The following is a 23753-nucleotide window of genomic DNA, read 5'->3' as shown; positions in this document are numbered from 1 at the left end:
AGGATGCACTCACATAGACACAGGACAGGGAAAGACTTACCAAGGGACTGGAAACTATTCAATGCTCAGTTCTGTTCACTTAAATAACATCAGGAAACACAAGACAGGAAGCCCCTTCTCAGACAAGGCAGAAAAAGGATTACCTAGAATCAGCATAGGAGGAGGATGCTGATTGTATAATTACACACCTCCTTCACAGCAGCTCCAGTCCATCAAGTAGATAGTATGGTTTATTTTTTATAGCACTAATTATGCAATTATCCATAACATTAAATCAGTTCCACCTGATTCAGTCTAGCACAGGTTTCCTGAAACATTCATTTGTTTATTATTTTTAAAAAGAGCACTAAACTACCAATCATACGTACAAGTATGGAAGCTGTATAAACTTTTTTCAAAAAAGATCTTCTATCGAATATGATATTTTTGGTCTTTTTGGAAAAATCGAAATTTCATGTTAATATACTTTGGAGCTTCTATAAACAACAGATTTCAGACAAGTATATTCTCACTTTTTTTTACCTTTTTATTTCACAAAATACCTATCATAGAGCAATAATGCCACATTGGATATTTTCACAAGAAAAGCCTTTCTATAGAATAAAACTTTCTATTGGTAGTTATTTATAATATTTTTTCTGGTAGACCCCTCATTCAAAATGATTCTCTGAGAAAATGCTACAAGGTAAGTTTAAGCTATGAATCCTATGCTCAAGGATTTGAGCAGTTGAGTAGGGGGATAACACTAGAGACTACAGCTTCCACTAAGTTGCTTCCTATCACCTCTAAGCAAAGATATAAATAACCCCCAGCTACCAACCAATATCGGCAACAGCTGTAGAACATCCAGAAAGACTCACCAGATACCCTCAAACAAACAATAGACTAAAACAGGGAACACAGACAAGGACCAGAGCTAGGAGAAAGCACATTCAAATTATAGAACTCATCTGATTCTCCTACCCACATATTCACACTGCCTGTTGACTCCTTCTAACTCTTTAAACTTGTCTGACACACTCCAATACTATTCATTCGTGAAATGCAAAGAAGATCCAGCACACTCCAGAATGGCTGGGGCAATCACTCATGTCCTCCTTATTCCCTACCTAACCTTACTGCAGTTTCATCTCTGCCTAACTTCAAACCTGTGACACCATCATTCCCTCTAATTTGGGGGGAAATGTTTGTACTACTCTTCTTGGTGTTTGAATCTCAGCTTTCATTAATAGATTCTGACTTGGTCTGTCTCTCTGTTTCTCAGTCCTCCTCATTAACTTGCATGGAGATCCCAGATTCAGGAACCTAACAACGTACCAACAATCTGGTCAAGGCCCTAACACAGACAGCCTATTGCTCCTCAGAAGGGGAGATTTAGTCAAACCATATTAAAAACTCTAACTACTTCTCAAATCAGTCTAAAGTCTCAACACTCACATGTGCAGCCCCAAATTACTTTTAATGCAGAGCCACTCTTGCTTACCAACATTCCCTTCTACACTCACCACCATGTAGATCTCCGACAGCCATTCCCCAGAGCCTGAGATGTAATAAGTGGTTAAGAAAGAAAGAAAGAAAGAAAGAAAGAAAGAAAGAAAGAAAGACAAAACAATCAAAAACAAAAACAAAAAAATCCCCAAGATACTAGACTTCCTGCCAGGTCAATTCCAACACCTTGTGTCACCAAATAAGTATGATTTGGAAAAACATTTTGGAAGTTAGAATCACACTTCAAGAATGTCCAGCATGTGCTACAGCCTCTTCCCTAAATATTGAAAGTCAGTGTAGAAACAAAGATTGGTCAATGGGTTCATAAGGCAGCCAAAGGGACAGAGGAACAGATGGAATCCCAGCCCTCAAGTTTCTTGTTGCCAGATTCCACCCATGTGTTTTTAAGTCAGTCTGATTTGTCAAAATGCCAGCTGTCAAACTGAAAAGCTATGGACACTTCAGCTTTATTCGAGGTAGTTGCCCAAGATCCTCTGATTAGTTCTGTAGTCATGACTCTTGACTTGGCTTCTCATTTTCACCTCCACCCTGCCCTCTGGATTCATCTTTGTTTGTATGAGTTGACCTTCAGCACTCCCCAAGGATTCTGACTTCGGGAAGATATTAGCCACAGAATAATAGTGATAATAAACTGTTAGAAAGAGAGAATAAAAAGAATACTTTGTCCCCAGTGTCACAAAGTCAAAAAGGAGAGAGAATTTATGAAGAAAGGTCTTAGTCGATAGCGTCAAACGTTGCAGTGTGGTCAAGGAGGAAAAGAACACTAGATGTGATGATTACAAGGTAACTAGTAACTTAGAAGAAATCAATCTCCATAGCTTGATTTTGATAGAAGTCAATAGAAAAAGACTTGAAGTTGAAATGAGTGACAAGAGTGAAGGTATTACAGATTGCTTATTCAAGAAATCAGGTAGTGAAGGAAAGAGGTGAGACAGGATTATAGAACAGAGAAGTGGAAACATAAGTGTGGCATAAAAATGTGGGACCATGGAACTTAGGTGTTGTGGGCATTACTGAGATGGCAAGGTCAAGACTAAGTAAGAAAGCAAGAGAAATAAAAAAGGGACTGATATCATGGAGGGTCTTGAGACAAAAACACTGTACAGAGCACATTCAGAGGGAGAAAAGTATAAATATAGTTAAAAATAAGTCTATAAACAGGAGAATTACATAGTTTGAGATCATCATTATATTTTTTCTCTTTTGTTTCACATCTAACAAACCCAAAGTGATGCTGAGGGTGAACTACTTATTTCAAAAATAGTTACTGGAAAGAAAGCATTAATAATAGAACTTCAAGATTAGTCAATGGTCATTTTAACTCTCTCATCCAAGAGTCTTACAACTTTCAGATTACAACTTCTCTTCCTTCAAAATATGCTGGGGATGAGCAACAAGAGAAGAGAGACCACATTTAATTACCCAGGCTGCTGTACCCTCTGACCCACCAGCCAAAGAAGGCATTCTTTTAGGCATCCATCTAGACATTCTTTATGTAGTACTGCCAGCTTGATAGCCTTCCTACTCTTTCCAATCCATTCTAAACTACAGCTGAGACAAACCTGTACTCTGCAACTAAGACTCCTTTGAGGTCAGCGAGAACTAGATATAACTTCTCAATGCTTATCACAAATACAAAAGACTAACAATGTGCTAAGAGCAAAGAATACCTCTAAAATAGCAAACTTGCAAGCACCATATGGAAAAACATTATTGAAGTTCCCATGTCCCATTTATGCAATCAGAAGCAATATTGTTAAAAACACTTTGATGCCTTATTCTTAGTTTTTCCTCTTAGCTTTTCACTTTGAAAAACTGTAACAAAGTCCAATACTTCATTTTTTCCACAGTCTACTACCTTAGGCACATAAATCCAGAAATAAACTTTAATAAATATTCCCCAAAACTTTGTAAGTTAATAATGATAAAATATTTATTCTAACAGTGCGGACTTTTAGTTAAGTTAGCAGTATATTAGATGGGAAATTCTAGATAGTTCAATCTACAAAAATTAAAATACAGGCTATATTAGTTTCCAGCATTTATATGCCAGACACTGGGCTAGATTGTAAGGACACAGTGGTGATCAGAGTAATCTAACCAGATCAGTGCTCAGACTTCAGCAGTAGGGTTTGGAACCACTAACCCAATTTGAAAATGTTTTGCTCTCTCCCTGCAAAAAAAAAAAAAAAATCTATCTGTGTTTTTAATAAAGCTCTTTAATAGTGGGCACTTCAGGTACTAGTGGGAGAAATATGGGGAGCTATAGAGTCCTACTACGTAAGTAGCCATCTATATGCATAACTGTCCCTAGTTCTGAGCGATGGTTCCACAGTAAAATAATATTCTGTACAACAGTTAATCTTTATCTGACAGTTAAAAAAAAATCCCAACAAGTAACTAATTTCTCTCAAGCTACCAAGAAAACAACCCTCTAAACATCTAGAAGATTACAGTTCACCATGAGATCACACATTTCCATTGTAACATTCAATTTCTTTAGAGTATAGGACAACATTGTTTTTGAGCCCTGCATAGAAAATTATGCTAATGGATATTTCTTTTCCTCCAGAAAATAATCTTTTAATTAACTTTTTCAATTTAACTAAGGGAAAAAAAGGATTTTAAATATAATTAATAATTCTGAAAACTCAAATATTTTAGATTCTATTTAATCTTTTGTAAGATCAAATCTCATTGTACTATATTCCAAGCAATGTATCCTATCCCCAACCATACACTGAGTTTCCACTGGCTTAAAAAAAAAAAAATTCTGGGGTCCCTGAGTGGCTCAGTCAATTGAGCATCCAACATTTTTTTTTTTTCATTTTTAATGTTTATTTATTTTTGAGAAAGAGAGAGAGAGACAGAGTCTGAATGTGGAAGGGGCAGAGACAGAGGGAGACACAGAATTCAAAGCAGGCTCCAGGCTCCGAGCCATCAGCAGAGACTGATGCAGCAGGGCTCAAACTCACAAATTGTGAGATCATGACCTGAGCCAAAGTCCAGGTGTCCTGAGTGGCTGACTCTTGATTTCAGCTCAGGTCATGATCTCAAGGTCATGGGATCAAGCCCCTAAAGAGGCTCCAGGCTAGGCATGGAGCCTGCTGAAGATTCTCTCTCCCTCTCCCTCTCCCCCTCCCCTGCTTGCACTCATGTGCACTCTTTCTCTTGTTTAAAAAATGAAATTAAGTAAAAATTTTTAAAAATCAAAGGGGGAGAAAGAAGTGCAAAATAATGGTTTCACTTTCATTTATTTTAGATTTGATTGTAAAATCAAGATATCCTGCTCAGAAATTCTCCATGAGAAAGTACCCAAATAAAGTTTGAAACCCTCAATCAATCCATTAAGTATATTTCTTAAAGTATTTCGTGGAAAGCATCTCAAACTCATTATAAGAAACAGTAGGAACATACAATTAGAACTAAAGTAATACATTAAGTGTCCTTCTCAGAAACAATTGGTTCCTGTTAGACCTTTATAACTGGACATAAACATTCCACATTGAAAGCTTGTCAGATTTTGATACAGAAATACCAGTTCAGGGGTGCCTGGGTGGCTCAGTCAGTTAAGTGTCTGACTTTGGCTTAGGTCATGATCTCATGGTTTGTGAGACTGAGCCCCACGTGGGGCTTGCTGCTGTCAGCTGAGAGCTTGGGGCCTGCTTCGGATTCTCTCTCTCTCTCTCTCTCTCTCTCTCTCTCTCTGCCCAACCCACAACCCCCACCCCTGCTTGCACTCTATCTCTCTCTCTTAAAAACAAACATTAAAAAATTAAAAAAATATGTATCAGTCCAGTATTCTCTCAAGTACACATCTATGGCTAGAAATAACCTTACTTTTGATTTTTAAAAAGCCTCAATATTAGAGCTATACATAAAGGAAACTTTCCAATATAACTTGCTGCTGAGATAAAATACAATGGCCATGCCAGGTATCTTTACAAAAGCTTTTCTACTGACTTGATAAATAGAAAAAAAATTAGTTATCTACCTGAATTGACTCATCTTGATTTCTCTCAAAAAATAGATTCTCTCTTTGCCAAGGAAAAAAGAGTACAGAGAATTTCCAGCGTAGAACTAACCTTAGGAAGCCATTTAGGGGAGCGGCTGGGTGGATCAGTTGGATGACCATCTAACTTCAGCACAGGTCATCATCTCATGGTTCATGGGTTCAAGCCCCACATGGGGCTCACTGCTGTCAGTGCAGAGCCTGCTTCAGATCCTCTGTCTCCCTGTCTCTCTCCCCCTCCCTCAGTCTCTCTCTCTTTCTCTCTCTCTCTCAAAAATAAATCATTTTTTTAAAAAGACATTAAGGCTATAGGTTCTCAATTAACCTAACACACTCTGAATTTTGCAAAGTAATATTCATTCAGGTACGTAGGGCCTAGAGAAGAAGGAAGATTCAGGAAAGTGAAACATTTCCCTGTACGACTCCCTGGCTTCACAAGAGAACGCTAAGTTGCTTTAACACCCCTAAGATTTCATTAGATCAGGCAGTTCTAGTGCCACATCTTTATATGCACTTTCTGGCGAGTATTAAGAATAACTTAACAAACACTTCTGTCATAGAGTACAGAAATATAATTTTATAATAAATACTATATTTAGTGTAATAATTCACAGTTTAATTACAGCTGCAAATCCTAATCGGACCTGGTTGGTTTTGAGCATATCCTATACTCCCCACTTTCAAATACCACATCACTCTATGGCATATTTGCACTCTAAATAAAATAAAAATTTGCTTTGTCTTTTAATTTTATCAAAATACCTCAAGAAAAACACAAGAGTGCAATTGGATCTGCTGTATTAATAGTTATTTTCTTTAACAACCCATTTATCTATCAGTGTTAAATTCATCATATCAATAAATAAAAACTGACTGACTACTACACATGTGTCCATTTGTATCAATGCACATTAAATATAAAAGGCTTTCTGGTATTCTAACATTGCTTTAATAATTACATCTTCAAATACTAGGGGTAATCATGCTTATTACTCATTAGTTACATTTACCAACAGGTCTATACTTCAGTCTAAAAATAGCAGTTGCTTTACAAAGAAATTGTTAACACTGAGAGCCGTTGCTTGTCACTTGTTCCATTATTAAACACACATACACACAACATTATGACATAGGAGTCTATTTTGGACATACAAAATGGAACTCATCCTAGAAGCCACTTAATAAAACCCTTAGGGCAAATGAGTATATTTGAAGACCTGGTTACCTCAGAAGATCATCATTCTCTTGAATATGTTCTTTTGGCAATTGAGATCATCTCCAGTTACTGATTCTCGGCTTTATGCTTCAGGGAATTTATGATAGGTTGTTTTTGTTGAGGGCTTTCTATAATATTCTACCTGCCCTGGACTAAGGAAAGTCCCAGTTAGTGAACTACAAGGCCCTAGGACAAAAATCCTTTCTCCAGTAGCATGCTATTGCTATCTTTATGACTCTATCATTTTCATAGTTTTAAAAAATGTAATCTGAAGGTACAACCTGAGGCTCTAAAGTAATGAAGATAGTAAATGAATAAATAAAATATGCTCCACACCTATCTCTGACACCATTTCAAGAGGAAAAATTCATTTATATCAACGATTTTAAGTTGAGGCAATAGATTTCTTTTGGTGACTGCTAAGGAAAATACTTTGCTTAAAAATTTCCAAAGTCTTTGTTGTTATTTCACAAACTCAGAAATGTCACAAGCAAATCATATTAACTACTCTCAACAACAAATGTCCTTTTTTTTAAAAAAAGAGAGAGAGAGCACAAGGGATGTGCAGAGGAAGGAGAGAAATCTTAAGCAGTCTCCACACTCAGAGTGGAGCCAAAGCAGGGCTCGATCCCACAACCCTGAGATCATGACCTGAGCTGAAATCAAGAGTTGGACGCTCAACCAAATGAGCCACCCAGGCACCCACAACAATAACTGTCTTATCTAATATGACTAACCTATAAGAATTCCTATTCCTCAAAGCCAACACTAAACAGCACGCCATTATATTTCAGAGAATTGTGTATACCCTCTCATTCTCTTAACTACCATTTTGAATTACATTTTAAAAATTTCAAAAAGGATATAGATTGTGATTTTCTCAAATTACTTCACTTATACATTCCATTATATTTCACTTTGATTTTTAAAATCCTATGATTATATACATACCGTTGGAGATAATTTTGTAGTCATAAAAATCATGAATCCAGCTATCTTTCTACAATCAAGAATGCTGGTTCTGGTTAGGACAAGGAAGTGAGTAGATTTCCCACATCATACATGGCCAAAATAAAAACAAAACAAAACAAAACAAAACTGAAGCAACTATTAGCAAAGTCATTCCTTTAAAAACTTTTAAATCAGAAATGTACAGATTTGGAACTTTTGGGCTTTAAAATCTAAAGAGAACTTAGCAGTCCCCTCGCTTAGTCTTCTATACAATAAAGGACTTATTTCTATAATAGAGGCTAGGTTACATGCTGGTGGCCTGAGGACCACGTGCAGCCCATAGGTATAGTCTGTGTGACCTGCACAATTTTGTTTTGTTTTGTTTTCTTTTGTTTTAATTAAGCCAACACACAAAAATCCAGATCTTTGCCTTGTCTTGAAAATCCACCTGGAGCTGTATGTCTGCTGCCCCTATTGGATGAGTCATGCCATGTCCACTTCTCCACAGTCCTGCCACTTTTGATACACCCACTTCACTCATTCATCATCTGCCTGGTGCTTTAAGCATCTCAACATTTCAGTCAATGACCACTCACTATTCCAGACAGAGGGTTATCCACTCTGTTGCTGAATATCTCCACAAAAGGAGAGGGAGTATACAACTCTGCAAGTTGACTGATTTCACTGTAGGCAACACTAAACATTAGAGAGAATTATCTAGAATATTTTACAAACACAAACTAGTTCTATCCTCAGAAGCAGAGTAAATTTACTCTTTCTTCCACAGAAGAGGCTTCTAGGTATCTGAAGACAACTAACTTGCCTAGGCCTTCATTTGCAGTTTAATGTCTCCAAAGCCCCAGATACTCCTCATAGTAATCTTTGCAAGCTCACCTGTGGCCCCTGAGATGCTTCTCTGCATGGATGAATTCTATTTATGATTCATTTGTTTTAACTCTTACTTGTGTATTCATTTATTATACATTTTAGTTATCAGTGTTCTTCACATGTAATAACGTAATAGTTCCTTGATCTAGATGAGTGGTTCTCAAGCTTTTTGGTCTCAGGATCCCTTTTCATGTTTAAAATTAATTGGAGATCCCAATGAGCTTTAAAGTAAGTTGTATCTATTGGCATTCACTGTATTAGCAACTAACACTAACATTATCAAAAAATATTATATGTATTAGTTCATTTCAAATACATGTTAACATAATGGCATATTTCTATGAAAAATAAACACATTTTCCAAAATAATATCATCTCCCTGCTTTCATCTAAATACAGAACTTATATAAATATTTCGCTGTAGATCCCATTTTGTTGGTTTCAGGTTACTCTTTGGCAGTGGACACTGCTGAGGTCCCACCCACCTCCCCTTAAGGCCAGTGTACCCATCCCCACTTAGCTGTTTTGATTGTTGGCTGATAACACAAAGCAGAATACCTAGTAACACCGGAGACACCCTGCTTGGGAAGCTATGTCTACCTCTATTTCATCCAATGAATGACCGACAAGCCAATAATTGTCACAGAGTACAAAAAGACCCATCCCAATGACACAAAGCAGAAGTAAATCTAGGCGTAGTTTGTGCTCCAGAGCTTCCCATGGGGTCAGACCCAAGCTAGTTTCTACCTGAGAGCACATTCTTCCTTAGCTTTTATCCCTTGTCCTATCCTGCTTCTGTCACTCACTCCCTTCTAAAAGTTATCCCTAACAAATTAGTGAATAAGCACCTCCATCTCAAGCTCTGCTTCTGGTGAACCCAACCTAAGATATCTCTCATCTCACCAAAATTACTGCAATATCGATGCTGTCATACATCAGTTCAACTAACCATCTCAGCTGCGCAGCATCTCAAATATGCTAGGCATTCTATTATAGAGCAGTGCAGTGGTTCTCAAAATGTGATTGCTGGCCCAGCAGCAGTAGCAGCATTCAGGAACTTTTTAGAACTGCAAACTCTCAGGCCCATTCCAGGCCTACTGAATCACAACTGCCATCACAGAGATGTGCCATAATTAACCAATCCATTATTGTTCTGTATTTCCGCAGTTTCCATTTTTTGCTAGTATAAATAATGGTGAAATGAATGTACTTGCAGTTAAATCTCTGTGTACATTTCCAATAATTCTATGAATATTTGTCTTCAATTTACTTTGAGGTAAAAGTATTAAAATAAAAAATAAAATGTACTGATAGATGAATAGAGGGACAGACATGTAATAAAGCAAGCACAGCAAATGTCAATGAAAGACTCTAGGTGAGGAGTATATGGATGTTGACTGCTAAATTCTTGCAACCTTTTCATGTTTGAAATTTGTTAGAAAATGTTGAAAAGATTTCTATTTTATGAGGTTAATTCCTAGAATTGGAATAGATTTTTCGTAGTATGTGCCCGTCTTTAAACTCTGTGAAGTTAAAACATCAACCAGAAAGTGTCAGTTCCCTCACACTGTCAACACTGCTTTTTAGTTCTTTTCAAATCTCTGCCAACTTGTTAGGCATAAACTGGTAATTCATCTTTTAAATCACCATTTCTGTGTGCATTTTTTAAGTTAATATATAATGAATTGAAAAGCTTCCTAATGTGATGTTGGTTATTTGAACTACAAAGCCGTAATCAGGATTTGAGCGCCTACCCAGGGGCACTTAGCTTATTACCAAGCACAATACCCTCAAGAATAACTTGCAAACTGAATTATATTGGCAAGAGTTACTTCTAGGCCAGTGTCATACACAGGCAGTGGGGAAAGAGAGGTGGGAGTCTAATGCCAGATTGCCAAATGGGTCTGACTTAACAGGTCCTAGGAAATGGTTCTTCCTTCCTTCACAAGAAATTCGTAATCTCGCATTTTACCAGAATGCTCAGAATTCCAAGCATTAGTATTTTCTTCCTTTGTGTTGAGGCAATTAGATCCCCATCAATTCTATTTTAGAATTCAAGTACTTTACTTCAGAATGGGCTCTACAAAATTATGGTGTATCCAAAGGATGAAATGCAATGAAGCCATTTAAAGAACTATGGAATTCTACAATTACTGACATGTAAAGAAGTCTATGATATATTACTTGTGCATTAAAAAAAAAAGTATGTACATGTCTGTACAACAGAAAATTTGTGGAAAGATATTTATTATAATAGTGGCTACATCCAGTTAAAGGACATATGGCAGTTTTTGTACTCTTTACATATTTCTTGTTTACTTTTGCCATAGATATATAAAAATTTCTTTATTAACAATAACAATATAAGAAGGCTATTTGCATTTTGATAAAAATAAAATTGAAAGTATCCCAGAAAACCACTAAGCCATCAGCACCTTATTAAAATTTAATTTAGGAAGATTTTTAAGTCAAGGTTAAAGTCCCCTAAGGAATGAGACCCAGATCCAGCATAGTTTAAAAGGCATAGAGTTTTAAAGGGAAAAGAGTTAAAGGCAGACTAGGCAAAGAAGTCTCCAGCTATGTATTAATCAGCTAAGGGACATGTCTGTGTTGTCCTGGGAGGATTTCACTGGAGAAAAATCAATAGGCAATGGAAGTCATCTGTGGTCTTCAGATCCAAGAGAAACCAAAAGGGTGAAGGCTCAGAGTCTGTAAGGACTCAGTAGATCTTTACACTACCACAATTCCTGCTTTCGGTATTATAGAAGAAAATACTTCCTGACCAATGATATTCAATTTTTGCCTTACAGCAGGCCCAGGATCCAATGCCAGTTAATGTTTTCAAATATATGTTTAAGATTTAAATTGTTTCCTTTATACTTCAAAAAGACTGAAAAGGAGAATAAGACATATTAAACCACTTACCTCAATGGGAAGACATGTCTGTACACAGGCAGATATTCCCGAATGTGACATCAGAGTCTCGGGTTTAATTTGAAAGTGTGTTTTGCACATGTAGCCTTCAGAACAGTCCTGTGTTGCATCACCAAAGAATACATAAGAAAATGCCAATTATTTTAAGAATTCATCATTTTAAGTACTATAGTTTTCCATAAGTTTCAAACTGAGCAATAAAAAACTAAATACATTCAAAGAAATGAGATAATATGGATAAAGAAATTTATCCAATAAACCCTGGACATAGTAGCTACTCATTGAATAGAAGTTTTAATCCTCTACCATTCTCACTTATTAATGATGTTTCCCCCTTCTCTTAGATCTCCCTGCTCCTTCCTAAGCAGTCCATAGCACATAAGTCATAGAGCAAAACTTCTCGTTGGCAGCTGTTAAAAAGCATTTAAACTTAAAGAAATATTTCATCACATATTAATATTGATTTCATGGCCTATATAAAAAGAGAAATTTAAGGAGAACTTGCAACAGATCTTGAAGTTAGAAGGGACCTTCCATTTTGACTTCTTGTTTAAGGCAAGATCTCCATTAAACGTCACAGGGAAATAATTATGCAGCACTTGCCTGAGCACTTCCAGGAACCCACGCTTTACTCCCTTACATGACTACCGCCTCCATTTTCATACACAGTACATTGTTCATTGAGAAAGTATTATACTGCATTGAAATGTTTATCTTTAACCTTAACTCAATGGTTTCAAATCTGCTCTCCAGAGTCTAAACTCTTTTCTACAAAGCCATTCATTCTTTAAAACCTTGATGACAATACCACCATTTTCAAATGTTCCATGGGGAACATGGGATTTCCAAGCCCTTTACCAATTTGTACTGCTAGCCTCTTTCTTATATTTGCTCTTAAATACAGTAATGGATAATGTTTATCTAATTGTGGTCAGTTCCATTTTTTTAAGCAAAATTTGGTTGAATTCAATAAGGTCCTGTATATGGGGCGCCTGGGTGGCTCAGTCGGTTGAGCATCCGACTTCGGCTCAGGTCATGATCTCGTGGTCTGTGAGTTCAAGCCCCGCCTCGGGCTCTGTGCTGACAGCTCAGAGCCTGGAGCCTGCTTCGGATTCTGTGTCTCCCTCTCTCTCTGCCCCTCCCCTGCTAATGCTCTGTCTCTCTCTGTCTCAAAAATAAATAAACATTTTAAAAAATTTAAAAAAAAAAGGTCCTGTATAAAAATGTAATACCTCATGTACAAACATACCTACGTATCAATGAATATTATTAATTCTCCACCAAACTATCATACTAACATTCACATTTTAACAGAAATAGTTATAATTAATGAAGATGAGATTACTGACTCTGACGCAGCAGTTAAAATACAGAATAGCATTCCAACTAAAACAATTCATAATTCACTTAAATACTATTAATAAGATTCAAAAATCCAGTTTTTATCTATAAAATAAGAAAAGAAAAATTTTATAGTACATTTTAACATTGCTTCTTTTTTTTTTAATTTTGTGTCATGCCAACAATGTAAGAGCATTGGATTTTAGGTACCTGAGCTAGTTTGAATAATGTCCCTTCTAAATTCATGTCCACCTGGAACCTGTAAATGTGACTTTATTTGGGAAACAGGGTCTATGCAAATGTAATAAAGTTAAGAGGAGGTCATACTGGAATAGGGTAGACCCTGAATCCAATGCAAATGGCATCCTTACAAGAAGAGGGAAATTTGGTTACAGAGACACAGATACACAGTGGAGAAGGCCACAGAAAAACAGAGGCACAAACTGAAATGGTACATCTACAAACCAAAGAATGCCAACAGTTGCCACCAATCATCAGAAGCAAGAAGAGGCAAGGAAAGATTTTTCTCTAGAACTTTTAGAGGGAGTGCTGCCCTGCCGACATATTGCTTTTCAACTCCCAACCTCCAGAACTATAAGAGAATGTACTTGTTTTAAACCATTCTGTTCATAGTACTTTCTTATGGTAGCCCTAGGAAACTAATACAGGAACTATATTTTCTGAGAAATCTGGCAGCACCTTTACAATGCCTCCTGGTTGCCTGGGCTAACACTTTACCAGCACTCAAAAAAGAATGCTGCTGTTTGGTCCTGATCAGCACCAGTTCTAATTGGCTGGATCCAACTTATTATGATTGGTTGATACCACTGCCACAGGTTGTTAAACATTTTGAATATCATTCTTCCCTGTAAAGTAAGCTATTAGGTATCCAATATAATCACCTTTTATTATTTCATTCAAGTTATACATTTTGTAGAATTAATCATTTTTTTTAATTCTAGTTCTGCATCATCTAAACACAAAGTACATCCCCGATGTCCTTTTACCACTGAAATCTCTATATTTAGACAACATAAATGACATTTAATATTGGTTTAAGTGGAGAAAGATATATGTAGTGAGTGTAGTTCTTGTTGCTGCTTTTTACATCAGGTTATTTATTGCCCCATCTTCTGGAAGAGTAGTCAATTATCTTCTATGGAAGCATTCCCTACTTCCCTGTCAGTGTGGACATGGCCTCCCCACTATGAGAATGATCAAAGAACTCTGATCTGGCCAATAAGGACATCAGTCCTGCTGACCTCAGAAACTCAGACGGGCAGTCTACTCAGGGTCAATGAAAACAGTTCAGGACTTCAGTTAGGGGACGGGGAACGGTATTCTCTTTTCGACTGGATTTCAACCAGGAAGACGGGCAGCCTTGGAGTGTTGGCAGCCATCAAGTAATTAAATGGAGCCTGAGAACGAAGCCAATGCAGAGGAAAGCAAAGCCATGAGATGCAGAAAGACCAGATCCTGATTACACTATTTACACCACCCATACTTAAAGTTAGTTCTACCCTCAAATTTTGCGATTACCCGGCTTCAAAAAGCCCCTTCTTGGCTTCACCCAACTTGGATTGGGCTTTCTGTCACTTGCAACTAAAATAATCTTTCCATAAAATGACCTACATTGTGTTTATTATGTTAAAACTAGATGAGTTTTCCTGCTGTTGAGAATGGGCCTCCTATAACCACAGAAAGAGGCTCCTAAATCATGAAATAGTTTGACTTGAATGACTAAACTAGATGGTTTTCTACTATATTGTATGATTACCCTCATTATACTAGATAATCAATAGTTGATTATATAAAAGATTTACCAAATACAGTAAAACCATAATGATACGTGTTTGTGAGACAGAAAGTACTGGCAGTCTGCAATTTGAAAATAATCTAGCTATAGAGGGAACAAAAAAACCCGTTTAGACATTCAGAGAAGAGTTAGAACTGAACTGTGTGTACTGAATCTGATTCATCAAATGAAGGTAACTATTCTGTTTCATGAGGGCTGATCATACAACCTCTTCTTACGGCAAATTCTAATACAAGGCAAAATACATCTCCTTTGACACCAAGAGGTTAAGTCAAAAATTCCTATACACCTGTGTTATAAAATCTAAATGTATTATCTGATCTCTTATCCAATGAATTAAGATAGAGAGATGTGTCATTTTTAATATTACTTGTAATTTAAGGGATGTTGTTTCTATTGTGGGTACTTTCTGATACTACTTATTGGTGTCTGTAAGGAGATACATGGGATTTTTGACACAGCCTATATATACGGTAAATTTCTTTTCAGTATCAATCTCTTAACAGTCAACATTAGCCTTGAAAAATTAAATATAGAAAAAAAAGAGTTTATAGAATATTAGCTTCCTTTCAAACATTTACTTTCACAGAAGTAGGCCTTCTCCTATGCTGTTTTAAGGCAGAAAAATATGTTCTCCTCTTCACTGTTGAAGGTTGCTTTTGTAGAGACAAGCAAACATAAAAGCATGAGGAACTGCCCCCTGAGCTAGTCCTACAGTCTGTCTGGCCCAATAAATGAAAATTAACTCAAATCTCAACTGACTTTCCTGGTAGACACTCAACTCTAGCTTCCCTGCATTCGTTCTGTAGTTATGATACCTTACAATTCAATGTCAAGTTTTCTTTAATTTTTTAACATGTGTTAGTTTTATTTTCCCCAAGCAATCCAAAGTTAAGACTAGGCCCCAGCCCCTGGGGAAGAAAGGGTCCTAACTACAGAGTCTGCTTGCACATAAAACACTGGTTCCTTGTCTCCACGGAGTCTGAAAACACTCTGGACCAGAACAGGAGAAGGCAGGAAAAAAGGAAACCTTGCAGTTTATCCAACTCAACCCTATCGTGTTAGAGATTAGAGGGTAAAGGACTTAAGTACTTTTAAGAGATCTGTCTTACAACTAATTGGGGGAGCCACTGGAACTGGAAAACAGGCCATATGACCCCAGTGCTCTCCATACCACACTAAGCAATTCTGCCAGAGATCAGCATCATGGTAGAAACATGCTTACTGACTGTTGTGGAGTGGTGAAAGCCCAAACTTTGCACACTGAGTAACAAGCTGAAGCATTCAAGGGTGATCTGGAAACCAGGAGCCTCCTTGTCATCTGGGAGCTTGTTAGACACACAGAATCTCAAGCTTTGCTCGGGAACCTCTGATTCAGAATCTGTATGTAACAGGATCCCAGATAATTTGTGTGCACTTTTGGAGGCACTGAGGCAACATGTACTGCAATCCCTGATTCAAAGGGATTGCAGACTGATTACATTAAACAATGGTTCTCAACCTTAGCTGGGGTTCCCAGTCACAACTTTCCTGTAGTCTGTAATGCAGCATCCAGGATTGAGAATTACTTCACTTAATTCATTCAAGTTCCCATTTGGAACTCTAAGAACAGAGTCAACCAAGTAATCTGTAGCTGTCTCAGGGGAAATGGCCACAAACAACTCCCAACCTTTAGGAATAGTATGCTCACCTGGAGCTCTCCATATACTAAACTGGCCTCTGTGAACACTCATCTTGAGCTGTGACAGTGCTGAGACTGCTTTTTAAGTGGTCTTTACTACTACCTCAAACCTTACTTTCTGGCAATTTGCCCAGCCTTAACCTAGGCCTCTGTAACTGCCATTAATCTCATAACTTAAAACTGTCACTGTCCTGTATCTAACTACACTTCAGCCATCAGAACTCCGTGCTGCCCATCTGCCACAAAGCAGGTTGCTTCATTCCATCACTGCAGAAGAGAAACTAATAGAATGTGTCCAGGTGCTGTAAGCCAAACACCAATTAAAAAGAGAACACTTCCTCCGCACAGTCAAAACTCAAGTTATCTCCACAGAATGCCCTTCACTTTATACCAAAATAAGGAATAAAGACTTAAATGAGAAAAAACAATGCCATAAATGTGCTAGATGAAAACACTAGAAAATATATGTAAATGATTTTATATTTGTATGTTTATATATATATGTATATATGTATATATAAAGATATTTTAAAAATAGATAAAAACTTCACAGTCATAATAAAATATTGATAATTTCCACTCCACAGAAAAAAAAAAACCTTAACACCATAAAGTCAAAAGACAAACATCAAAATATGAAAAATAGATTTGCAGCCATATCATAGAAAAGGACTAATTATGTCAATATATAAATAGCTTTAATTTCTACAATGTATTGACAGTTCCAATAAACCAATAAGAAAAAGACCAGCAACTCAATAGGACAATGAGTAAAGGATATAAACAGTTCACTGCAGAGGAAGTACATAGGGATATTAACCATATAAAAATAGGTTTAATGTTTCCCATAAGATAAATGCAAATTAAAACTGTGTGATACCATTTTTTTACCTATCAGATTGGCAAAGATAAAAAAAAAGCATGAAAATATAGCGGGTAGATAAAGATATAAATAAAATGGTAGACACTGTCCTATGTTGCCAGGGCAGGATAAATTAGTATAATCTCCTCAGGAACAAGTTGGCAATACCTATACACATTAATAATGCACGTGTCTTCCCCCAGAAATGCATCTTACAAATACAGTTGCACATGTAGGAAACAGAATTCATGGAATGATATGTATAAAGTATTGCTTCAACAGCATAAAATTGGATATAACCTAAGTGCCTATCAGTGAAGTTAAATAACATTATGGTATATCTAAATTATGGAATGTTATGTAGCCATAAAAATTGAGTAAGTTCTACAAGTAGTGATATGGAGTAATAACTAAAATAGATCATTAAGGGAAAAAATGTGCAGAACAGTATGCGTGTGTGTATATTATGTCATCATTTGTTTAAATACAAATGCATACGCTTTTGTGTGTACTGAATATATCTGGAAGGACACCCAAGACACTGGTATCAGTGGTGACCTCTGAAAGTGTAGGTGAAGAGGGTAGTAGGGTTAGGAAGGAAACTTACTCTTTTAGTGTACAAAGCCTTCTGTGCCTATAAGTAACAAATACTTCATTGATTGTTAAACAAATCCTTCATTGATTGTCCTTTGAACATATGTCTCCAGGCTATCACACTGCTGTAATAAATTCCAATCTTGAACTTCTAGGGAGAAAATGTCTTGGAAGCTGTATAGAAAGCTATAGAGACAAGTTTTCTAGTGTGGTTCTGATTGTGTATTGGAAGGGGATCTAAAGATTTCTTAACAGAACATGTTTGTGTCTGCTTTCTCACAAGTTGCCATGGGCTATGCCACCCAGAGAGCTGTTATGCCTTTTGGAATCCAGCTATCCAAATAATTATAGGGCTTCTGTTGTTGAATTTTAATAAGGTTTTAATGGTCTCTAGAAAAACACTGCTATCTAAAAAAAAAAAAAGAAAAAGAAAAAAAAAAGGTGGTTACCTAAGGACTTCAGCTCTGCTTTGTAGTAGTCTTGCACATAGGACTCAAACTCAAGTTAACAGCCCAGAATGGCAAGGTTGCTGGGGAGGAATTAAGGGATGCAGAAGTTTCTAGGTCACTGCCAACACTGATCAAACAGTCCCTTCAGGGTCAGTGGAACCCTGAGTAACAGGCCAAACCTAGGCCACAAATCTCAGGTGGTTATTCTTTCCTTCTGTAAGAGATCAAATCAATACTACCAGTAGCTGCCCATAGCTGATTAATCTAAGGGGTGAAAAAAGAAAGTAAAAACTGCCTCTGGAAAGCAAAGATTATACTGGGTAGATCAGATATTAAACTAGTACCTGTCCATTTTTTAAAAAGCCAAAGTTGGTGTAGGAAAGTAGTTAAGGATTTAGAGATCCTCCAGAACACAATTCTAAAAATGTTAATGTGTCCCCACCTCGTGCCCACCCCTCACACCCACCCAATCTGACTAACTTTGGTTCCAATTTCTGATATCATCATACCTTCCAAATGCATTTGGAATGCATTTCCAAAAATTTCAAAAGACCAAAAACTCAAGAAACCAAAACCCAAAAGTAAAAATGAGGATATAACATATTTCAGCTTTGAAAAAAAGCTTTGTACATCTCTAATTTCCCTGGTCTTTTAGTATTTTGGAGTTTATTCAACATAACACAGTAATTTATTAAATAATCTACCCTTACCTCAAAACTTTCTAGGGCAGAGGATTGGAGATGTACCTCAGCTCCAGCTAAGGAAGCTGGGGCTGTCCTTGTGGGGGAAAAAAAAATTCTGGCTGGGTCCCATCCAATATAGGCTGATACCCCCTTGCGTCACCATTTTCACAACACAACCCATAATTATTGCTTTTTTCTGTTTGACCTAACGTGTGAATGCCTACTGAACATATTTGTTCATTCGCTGGAAATCAAACAACAAAACACATGTGACCACAGGCCCTTGACTGGAGACTCTCTGATTCTTCCCAATTAAAAGAACTTTCTTAAGCAAGGCCAAGGTATGAAAAGAAAAGATAATCTGTAGGAGTTTGACTGAAATATTCTCTCCAAGGCAGCAGCATATCAGTGGGTTATACTGCCTTCTATCACAATACCTAGTTCAGCAATGAATCTTGCCTACATTAGCACACTCACTATATACTTTTATTAGATTTAAATTCTAATCCATCTATAAACAAGACAAAGAGAAATAATTACATTATTATTAAATATAATAAACAAAATCTAAATATTATAAATCTTGATGATGTAAAAATAATAATATAATTTAAAAAACAGAAGTAGAACAGGAAGGAATGTGGGAGATAGTATAAGCACATTTAATTCCTCATCTATCACAACAGGAATCAATTTTTATTGTCCAAAGATGAGAAATCAGGAAGCAGACGTACATTATTTAAGGTTAAAGGGATAACTATGAAAATAACACAGATGTTCAATAACTCACAACAAAAGATGCCATGATATAATATTAGGTGGAAAAAGTAAGTTACAGAACAATGATCCCACTTACATAAATATAAGTGTGCATTCATATATTTATATTTACATAGAAAACAAATTACATATCTGAAACAGAGGAAAGAAAATATTTTCTTCTGTATTTTATATATCTATGTATTATAAAAGTTTTTACAATGACCATGTACTGTTTTTCCTTGTAAAAATTAAAACAAAGTAAAATAAAGATCCAACCCATGTAAGAAAACACTATTCTAGGAAGACTAAATAAGGAAAGTTTTAAGCTTTCCTTCCACTCTGAAATCAAAATTATTCTAAAAACCACAAATGTTTTTACATATACTAATTTTTGTTTTTCTCTCCTTTTTAAACTAACCCTCTAGGTGGTAAACCAAAACAAGGTCAACACTTCTTTCCTAGAATTCTAGCATATCTTTGGCAAACATCTTTTTGGCTACTTAAAATTCCAATTTTAAGGGTCTTCAATTCTTTGTTTCATTCATTGAAGACATACCGAGAGGCCTGTCACTGTGCTCATTTGCCTAAGAAGTTGGTTTTCTAACAACAGCTCTGCTCCCTTTTCCTGGCAGGACTCTCAGACCTGCTAAGTCCCCCCTCTTTTCACCTCCAGCCCATTCCTGACTTGGTAGATGAGCAGGAGAACACACTACCCTCCCCTTCCCCAAATGCAGGTCAAACACAGAAAAGCACACTGGCCCCAAGAAAAAAAAGGCAAAAGAAAACCAGCTACTTGTCAGACCAGAAAAGGTTACTGAACCAATTTAGTGACCTTATCTGACGGAAGCATGCATTTCTGTGTTTACACAGACCTACACAGCCTGCTTATTTCACACACGTTTTTAGACAATGATTACAGTTTAAGGGATGCTAAATCCCTTCTCTTTCTTGGAGCCAAAGCACCAAAAAGTAACTTTAAATCACATCAGTTCCATTTTCCTTATTAACACTTTCAACAGGTATCTGTACAATGTTGTTTCACTATAAAGCATTTTGTGGGATTTCAGTCTCTTTTTCTTCTTTTGTTTTCTTAATAATGTTTGCAGGTTTTCCAACTTAGCCATTTGGAGTTTTCAATTTTCAGTTCATAGATATGGGACCTCCATCTGTGCCTCATACTTTTTTTATATTAAACAATTTGGTTTTGCCTCCTAGAGCATTCCGGCTTATCTGTGCCCAAGGAATGGCCAACAGCTACTATAAGTGATTAGAGGGGATATGGGAAACCTGGTGCAGAAAAGTATTTTTTTTCCCTTTGCTTCTACTTCCAATTTAACTTATAGAGATTTACCATATTTTGTTCGCTCTAGTTGAAATCTTCTTAAAGTTTTGTCATTGCTTTTCTAATATCATAGAATAAAAAACAAACATATAAATGACACAGGTTCTGACTTTCCCTGTCTTGATTTCTAGATTTAAAATTTACTCCAAATCTGATTTCTTTCATAAATAATTTCTGTTTTATAACATTATCTCTTCTAAGCAAACCATTCAAGAGAATTAAGAGTACTGAAGTTATTTTATACTGAAAAGTAAACTGAAAGAAATGTGATAGTCTGACAGTAGAAAATTATCAGGGTAGCAAGTTGTCACTTTGATTTCAAAGCATTATTCTTGAAAAGCAGTACAAACAATTTGTTAACTTTACTAGTTTCTCACAAAATAAAATGTGCCTGACCTTAAGCAGTTTAACTCAGAGAAGGCTCCTGCTGTGAGGGTGGGAGGAAGAGAAAGGGAAAGTGAGAAAGGTCTTCCTTTTGTATAGGTGCCATACAAAGTACCGCAAAATGGGTAGCTTAAAACTAGAGATATGTATTATTCTCTCACCATTCTGAAACTGGGGGCTTGACATCCAAAATCAAGGTGTTGGCACAGCCATGCTCTCTCTTTAGGCTCTAGGGGGAGAATCCTCCCTTGCCTTTTCCTAGGTTTTGATTGTTGCCAACCTGCAGATGCATCACCCCAACCTCTGCTTCTGTTTTCATGAGGTCTTCTCCCTGGTGTGTCTGTATCTGTATGTCCAAATTTCCCTGTTCTTATAAGGACACCAGTCATAATGTACTTAGCACTCTAATCCAGTATAGCCTCATCTTAACTTGATTACAACTGCAAAGACCCTATTTCCAAATAAAGTCACATGCACAGGTTCTGGGTGGACATGAATTTGGGGGGACACTATTCAACTCAGTATAGATAGCAAAGCAGAAAGAGGTGAGTGAAAGGCAGTCACACAGCTGCTGCACAGAACACAGAGGCAGCTTGCCCAGAAGAACAGCCAAGGTAGGACAGAGTCAATGGTTAGTACTTCAGAAGCTGTTCCAGCCTGAGCACAAGAAGCCAGATTCTCACGGCTACTGCTGAAAACCAAAAGGGTTTTGACCAATCATAGGGAAGAAGATACTGACAGCTTTTAGAGAAGGCTGCACAGTACTAGTACAATCACTGCTTTTTATCCATGGGGCCTGAATACTGTGAGATTGAAGACTTTACTAAAATCATTCTACTTGCCAAAAAGAGCATTCAATATCCACTAATTGGATCAATATCAGGAATGTGGCAAACTCACACTGACAGAAAAGAGGGAAGAGGATGAAAAAGAGGGAAGATGTTATCCTCTCAGTCTTTTTTATTAATGTAACAAAAGTTTCCTGACATATTTCCCAGAATGAGTCACAATCTCTGCCCTCATAGTCATCTCCATTCCAAGCCTGTGCATGTTTAAAGCTTTTCTACTGAATGCCCTCTCCTTCTGTATCTTCTATCAGAACTCCTGCTTCCCAGAGCATGACATGAGCAAATCTCAGAAGAAGAAGGAAGTCTGTTGCCTCTGTATCAAGGCAAGAGCTATGTGAAAGCTGGGCCAACACAATAGCCCACAATGCTACAAATCTTAGGGAGACATCCTTTAATACCTCTTCTTTATTTCCATGAGTTAATCATGTTCTCCCACTGCTCTGCTGCCAATCTTGGTTTGGAAACAGAACAGTTGAACTGATGATCATATATATCTGATAATATCTTAGGTTAAAATCTATATTTATTAAATTTAAATGTTTCATATAATGGCAATACACACTAGTATCCTTCAAGAAGTTTTGCATTCTTCTAAGTGTTTCTTTAGTAGTTCTATAGAATGGAGACTAGATTTACCCTCCCATCTTAAGCAACTAGAAAGCTAAACAAAAAAACATGAAACCAGAATTTTCAGATATGGGGACACAGGCAGTGCAGGACAGTAATCTCTAAGAGATTGGAAATATACAAGGTGAGGTCTACAAGTGTCCCATCTCATTGTCTGGAATAAGTTCTTATAAAAGAAAAGATAAAATGGCAGATGGTTCCATGGTGTGCTTAAATAATCTAAAGAATCAACAGAAAAAGTAATAAAAATAAATAAGAGAGTTTCAGAGAGTGTCCAGGAAGAAGATCAACATATAAAAACAATAATTTTAGGGGCACCTAGGTGGCTCAGTTGGTTAAGCGTCCTGCTTAGGTCATGATCTTGCACTGACAACAAGGAGCCTGCTTGGGATTCTCTCTTTCTCTTTCTCTCTCTGCCCCTCCTCACTTATTCTCTCCCTCTCTCACTCTCTGTCTCTCTCCCCCTCCCTCCCTCTCAAAATAACTAAACTTAAAAGAAAATTTTAAAAACCAATAATTTTACAAATATAGTAGTAATCAATTAAAATCATGAAGATAAAATACACCATTCCCACTATGAACAAAAATATGTCAAATATCCAGGAATATATGTATCATGTCAGGAAAACTCTACAACTTTACTGTAGACCATGAAAAAAATCCCGACAAGTTTTTTATGAAACTTGTAAAATGATTCTAAAATTTATGTTTAGGGGGGCGCCTGGGTGGCTCAGTCAGTTAAGTGGCCGACTTCAGCTCAGGTCAGCTCAGGTCACGATCTCGCGGTCCGTGAGTTCGAGCCCCGCATCGGGCTCTGGGCTGATGGCTCAGAGCCTGGAGCCTGCTTCTGATTC

At 36.9% G+C, this 23753-nt stretch overlaps 1 protein-coding gene across 8 annotated transcripts in view; it reads right to left on the bottom strand.

Annotated features, from left to right (window-relative positions):
* The window catches only part of ATG10 (autophagy related 10), a 259495-nt gene that overhangs the window by 187684 nt on the left and 48058 nt on the right, over positions 1 to 23753 (bottom strand). For all 8 annotated transcript variants that reach the window (XM_049649756.1, XM_049649757.1, XM_049649753.1 and 5 more), the window contains one exon: positions 11502 to 11609. In XM_049649756.1, coding sequence (XP_049505713.1) covers positions 11502 to 11609 — 108 coding nt within the window. The remainder of the gene's footprint in view (positions 1 to 11501; positions 11610 to 23753) is intronic.

This window comes from Panthera uncia (genome assembly GCF_023721935.1).
Source record: "Panthera uncia isolate 11264 chromosome A1 unlocalized genomic scaffold, Puncia_PCG_1.0 HiC_scaffold_17, whole genome shotgun sequence".
NCBI lineage: Eukaryota > Metazoa > Chordata > Mammalia > Carnivora > Felidae > Panthera > Panthera uncia.
Note: the sequence above shows the minus strand (reverse complement) of the source record. Positions and strands in the feature narration are given on the sequence as shown.